Below are 6123 nucleotides of genomic sequence, written 5' to 3' on the forward strand. Positions count from 1 at the left end.
CGTTTACACATGTAGCAACCTTACAAACTTTGTTTGGTGAGGAATGACTTTACCTCTTGCATATTTTCTGTTTTACAACTCAAAATTTGAAACTTTTCAGTACAAATGGAGCACTCTGTAAGACTTTACATAGCTTAAACATTAGCTGCACATAGACGTCTTTATATGGACACTGCTGACTGTTAAATTATACCATGTATCACATCACTGGAAATATTGTATGTGTCTGGTGTTTTTATGATTTATATGACTGCAACTGTTGTGAGCAAAAAGATAAAGAGGATTCAATAAGAGTTTTAAACACCTGACTAAGTAGTTTCATACTAACAATTCAATAAAGAAAGGAGGACATAAGCAGAAAAGGAATGAAAGCAAATGAAAATGAGGACAAGACTAACTGAGGCACAAAACAGAAACACAAAACATCAGCAAACTCACTAGCTACGACATCAGCAAGCTTCGCTGCACAAAGTGATTTCAATAGACTGAGGTGAAATGCAAAATATTAGAAAGGTATTTTAATTAAAGTAACATTGCTTGTTTATTAAAGTGATTTTTGCTGAAATAATTGCTGGTCATTTCAGCAAAAATGACCAGCAATGGTCAGTTTTGCTGAAATGTGTGGTTTTGTTTTTTTTTTTTTTTGTTTTGTTTTTTTTTTGCTGGTATGTGGCATAGCTTCATTTACTTCCTCAAAGCTGTGTGCTTCACAGCTTTGAGGAAGGTGTCCCTCGGTTATTAGAGGCACACCAGTGCTTCACAAAGCTTGAGGAAACATGAACGCTTACAGTTTTCTTTTTACTTTGTTCTTGTCTCTTCAAAGTCAAGGTAAGTTGGAACATTTTTATTTTTACTTAGGTTTTAGTTAGCTTTTTTGGGGCGGGGAACAATTAATTTAAAGCTCACTGATTTCTCTCATTTCTCTGCAGTTTTTTCAGAAGACGATTTTTACCAAGTCAAAGCATGTTGTTCATTCAATGGTCCAAACTTTGACAAGGTTGAATACATACTTACAACCAGTTTTAACAAGCAAAAGATGATGGAGTACAACAGCACAAGAGGAAACTGGATTGGATTCACTGATTTTTCAATTGTGGCTTCATATTACTGGAACAGAGACCCTTGGGACCGCCTTGAAAGATTAGTGGAAATGAGACTAATGTGTTACGAGAACATCAATTTTATTCAAACCATCGGTAAGAGCATTTTTTTTTAACAATATGAACACAGTTTTCATATTACTTGATGTGACAGTATGGAACTGAGACTATGATGTTTTACATGCTCATTTGCCAACAAACACATAACTGCTGTTATATTTTTACATTTTAATTTTCCAATTATAGAGTCATTAACTTTTGTGTTAATTTCTGTGTAGGTGCATTAGAAAATGTTCATGTTTTTGTTCGCATTTACTTGTTCATGATATCATGCAATGGAAAATATACAAAATAAATAAAAAACCTTGAAAATGCGACGATACATCTCAAGGGGTTATCCTTGAAAAAAATATATAAATAATGTGAAAAAAAATCGTAAATAATACGCTGTTTTTTTCTAGGAAACCTGTCAACAACGCCGTCCATGAGGCTAAAATCAGTGAAACAGACAGATGGTCGACATCCAGCCATGCTTGTGTGCAGTGCCTATAACTTTTACCCAAAGCAAATTAAAATAACCTGGCTGCGAAATGACCAAGAAGTGACTGAAGGGGTCAGTAACACAGATGCCATCCCAGTTGGAGAATTGTACTACCAGTTTCATTCTTACCTTGAGTACACACCGACTTCAGGAGAAAAAATCAGCTGCATGGTTGAACACGTCACCCTGTCGGAGCCAAGGATCATTGTTTGGAGTAAGTTTGTTATTGTCATGCAGATACTTGACATGCAAATAATTCAATATATGAATGTTTACTCTCTGTTTTTTTTTTTTCCCCTGTTTCAGACGACTCACTTCCTGAAGGAGAAAAAAATAAGATTATTGTTGGACTGTCTGGACTGATCCTTGGTTTGGTTATCTTTATCTCTGGATTTATTTACCACAGGAAAAAGTCTGCTGTATATAACTCTATCCGCCAAGGTGAGGAGATGTAAACACATCAGAAAATCTAAACTACATAAAAACCTAAAATGTTACGGTACGTCTTTTATTAATGAAATATGTCTTTTACCTTTAACAGAATGAGCTCTGATTCCTGTGGAGGTCATTCCTGGATTGCCTTTTAGTAGAACAACCAAAAACAAATAAAAAAAACCCTAAAGTCCTCCAAGATGCTCTACTTATGCAACCTGTGAATGTATCTGAGCCTTTTAATTCTAGGAAATAGTGCACAAATTTTATATTTCTTATAGTTATTGACAGACATTTGTTATTTGTGTGGTGCTTTTTTGACTTTTCTATAGCTGGACATGATTAAGATATTTTTTGTTTTTATTTTTTTTCTGTATGACTTATTGAGCAGCACTGTAGCACATTTTGTACCACTACTGCCTTGCAGGAAACATTTGCTTGGTTCAATTCCTGCATGAAGTTTACTGGTTCTCACTTTCATGCTCCATCTTTCTCTCTCACTACAAAAACTGTGGAAGATTATTTGCTCTCTAACTTTTCCATAGTTATGATAATTCACCCAGTGACCAATGGTCATAGTCACCTCATAGCTGGAGCCCTACATGGATAAAATGGATGGATGGAAATGTCTAGTATAGTCACCAGTACATCACTACTGTTATAAAAACTGCTTCTTAAAACTGCTTTCAAGCCAACAATGTAAAAAAATGTGAAGAAACTGTATATCTGTTTAATCTCACAATAAATTATTGTGCAGAAAAGACTCCATGTGGCCAATGATCTAAACAACACTGTGATGATGCTTTGATGATCTGAGATATTGAGACAAGAATGACTCAAAAAAACAGACAAATCTATTTCAAAGAAATCATTAAATATTATCTACAAACTAAGAATGATTTAAAAACATAACTTGAATAAACTATAATACGCCAGACTACAAAAGCAAGTGTATTTTATCAAATCAAGTTGACCTTATGGAATAATCAGACGTGTTGCACAATGCAGCACGTCATTGATAGACATCTCAAATTCATTCCCGCTGTGGGAGGAACGGATTGTTTTTTGTTCTCCTTTTGGGGGTATTACCAGAACCTGACGTGAATTCAAAAATGTCTCTAGAAATACAACATATAGTTGGGGGAAAAAAATTAAATATAGGCCTTTTGTTCTTAATAACTTAAAAACTTGTTTTATTTAGGCAAATACAAATACAAATCTGCCATAGCAAAACAATTCTTATTTGGAAAACAAAAAATACATACATTTTCTTTAGCAATTATTCTTTCATTACAAATAAAGAGAAAAATGTGCCTCCGCAGGACAGCTTAGACCAGAGGTTCCCAAACTGTGGAGCGCGCCCCCTAGGGGGGGCGCCATGTCATTGCAGGGGGGGCGGGAAGCCGTCTGGATGAAAAAAAAAAAAACATGAATACTGCATGCGCTGGGTTTTTACCTTAGAATGGCCAACTCTCTGTTATTCCTGTCAATTTGATACAGTAGAGGCTTCCACACTTCCCATATTTGTGTCCTCTGTCACTTTTATCAGCAGTTAAAACTGTTTAATCCGTTGTTAACATGTTGTAACCTGTTTTTCCGAGCCGCCTTTAAACACAACATGAGCGCTACGACGCTCGCGCTGGGTTTACACCTGTGAAGGAGACCTGCTGCTGCTGTGCGGAGCTACGTAGGTTTGTGTTGGAATCACGGCAGCAAACCAACAAAACACAAAGAACTTTTCACAGTTTTTCCCTCCAAACTAACCGACTTAATTGAGTAAAGCTGTTGGATGCAGGTAATGTTAGCTAAAAGATGACTAGCTAATGTTAGCTAAAAGATGACTAGCTAACATCAATACAGAACCTTAAGCTTAACAAGTACCTTGTATGCTACCGATGTTGGTGTCTATTTTCAGTTTGCCCCCAAAGAAGTCGATGCCCCCCCCCCCCCACCTTCCGGCACTGGTGCNGCAGTGTATTTCTGCAGAAGAGGGAAAAAACAGAGGTGCTAAATTTTTTTCACGGATTATCTGTCTCATACTGTCACGACAGAGCAGTCCAACTTCATGGCATTAAACTGGGGTTTAATAACATATGTCATATGACAAACATTAACAATTGGGTAAAAACTTAAAACGTCAACACAGTTCATGCCTCCAGCAAGCAATCATTTCTCAACAGCCAAGAGCCCAGACCGTCTGCAAGAAACAAAGTGCAGCACAGGGGGAAGGTTTAAAACCAGGTTAGGAAAACCACAGCAACCAGAAAAATTTAAACATGAAACAGAAAATAACACAATATGAGAATGACCCATGAATAACAGGAACCAGGCAGAAAGCAGATCAAACCTCAAGAGAAAGCAGATATTTTTTAACAGTAAAACTAAAGGTGTATAGAGAAAAACATTAATTAAACACAACAAACAGAATTAGAATTTAAATATATAAAAATACCTAAAGTACAAGATGTAAGAACTATGAATTAGGAAGCAAATAAATGCGAACAAAACAAATTAATCAAAATGTTTTAAAGTAAATAAATATACTTAACACCCCCTAAACAGAAATAATATGTTGTGTACAAATGTTGGGTTAAAAAATTCAACTCAATCCAGTTCATTCTAATTCACCCAAAAAAAAAGAAAAACTTTCTCAAAATACTTTACATTCAATTCAACTATGTAAAAAAAATTCAAACTTCAGAATCTCAACAAGAAACTTAATTCATACTTTAGTAAACAATCAGTGAATTTATGCTGCATGAATTACCCAGAAATACAAACAGTTTCTCTTGGAACAATTTCAAAATTTCTCTTGACATTTCGCAGAATAGTTCAACGGGACTTTTGTTGACCCAGCTTCCTCCTCAGCCAAAGGTTTTCAGTTCACACTCAGGAATGAGGAAGCTCTTGCCTGCAGGAACCTGAGTCCGTCTGGTGAAATCACGTTTTCACTGCATGTTTAGAACAAAGCGACTGAGAGTCATGATGGGACGCCACTGGAGATTAAACAATCTGAGCTCCGTACTTCTCCTGCTTTTATTTGGGACACGTTTCGTCGGTGCTGCAGGTAAGTAACCAGCATACAGTTGCTTTACCTGCTCTGTTTTGTGTTTTTAAAATAAGCACTGGCTGCTGTGGTTGCTAGAATAAATCAGTAAAACAAAAAATCGTAAACATAAAGTAAACATGTAAACAGTTTTACTGACCAAACAGTAATTACAAAGGTGTTGAATTGTAAAAATAATTTGATTGCCCCACAATTGTCCAGAAAATAGTGATTTAAAATGGTTATTTTGGTAATAAATATAGTAAATATAACAAACTTTTTCTGATGTATTATCTTGATAATGTTATTATATATTTACTTGCAGTAAGATTTATTACTTGTACATTCATTTTAATGTGGCCTTACTGGAGGTAACAACTAAAACTGTTAAAATGCCAATATAAAATTTTTTATTAATATTTTCTGTAAACAAAATTTAAATTTACTTGAAATATTATTATAACATCTAACAAAAAAAACATTTATCATTTACATGCAATGATAAAAAACCAAGGGAAGCCACATATTAAGGCTAAAAATAACAGTAAGAACGTCGTTCCACATTCATCCCTTTGATTTATTTTCATATCATTGAATTTTTTTGTCTTGATTTCACAGAATTTCACCAAGTTTCTTTTCAGTGTGTTTAACTTTTTTATGTTAATTTTCACTCTTAATCTTTTTATTATAGGAGGTCACCAACTTTGTTTTACCTATGGATGTTTTGACTCCAGTGACACCCAGCTCTACGTGACTTTGGACGATGATGAAATATTTTATGCAGATTATAAAAACAACACTAGTGTCTGGGATGAGAAAATAGCAACTTTGAAATATAGATATACATCCACTGCACGTGAATATGTAGAAATATGTCGAACCGTGTGCAATAAAGACATACATCGATGGAAACCGGACCCAGACGTCAGAAGGACTAAAGGTAGGTAAACCTCAGTTTTAATTTGTTACTATTGAACAAAGTTTCTCCAGAATCACAAAACAAG

General features: G+C 35.0%; 2 protein-coding genes and 1 long non-coding RNA gene across 5 annotated transcripts in view; all 3 read left to right on the forward strand.

Moving 5' to 3' along the window:
* The window catches only part of LOC106960142 (HLA class II histocompatibility antigen, DQ beta 1 chain-like), a 5039-nt gene extending 2752 nt beyond the window's left edge, over positions 1-2287 (forward strand). Inside the window, exons 1-4 of one of the 3 annotated variants that reach the window (XM_015053097.1) lie at positions 706-828; positions 930-1196; positions 1562-1855; positions 1948-2096. In XM_015053097.1, coding sequence (XP_014908583.1) covers positions 777-828; positions 930-1196; positions 1562-1855; positions 1948-2096 — 762 coding nt within the window. In that variant the 5' untranslated portion in view covers positions 706-776. Of the gene's footprint in view, positions 1-705; positions 829-929; positions 1197-1561; positions 1856-1947; positions 2097-2182 lie in introns of those variants that run through there. The other 2 variants (XM_015053098.1, XM_015053095.1) reach the window with 2 other exon arrangements.
* Positions 1-6123, forward strand: part of LOC106960144 (uncharacterized) — a 19903-nt gene that overhangs the window by 8393 nt on the left and 5387 nt on the right. The gene's annotated exons all lie outside the window — the stretch shown is intronic.
* The window catches only part of LOC106960141 (H-2 class II histocompatibility antigen, A-U alpha chain-like), a 6595-nt gene continuing 4521 nt past the window's right edge, over positions 4050-6123 (forward strand). Inside the window, exons 1-2 of the mRNA XM_015053094.1 lie at positions 4050-5140; positions 5811-6059. Coding sequence (XP_014908580.1) covers positions 5029-5140; positions 5811-6059 — 361 coding nt within the window. The 5' untranslated portion in view covers positions 4050-5028. The remainder of the gene's footprint in view (positions 5141-5810; positions 6060-6123) is intronic.

This window comes from Poecilia latipinna, unplaced genomic scaffold (genome assembly GCF_001443285.1).
Source record: "Poecilia latipinna isolate Pla-1442-1.1 unplaced genomic scaffold, P_latipinna-1.0 Scaffold1159, whole genome shotgun sequence".
In the NCBI taxonomy this organism is placed as follows: Eukaryota; Metazoa; Chordata; class Actinopteri; order Cyprinodontiformes; family Poeciliidae; genus Poecilia; species Poecilia latipinna.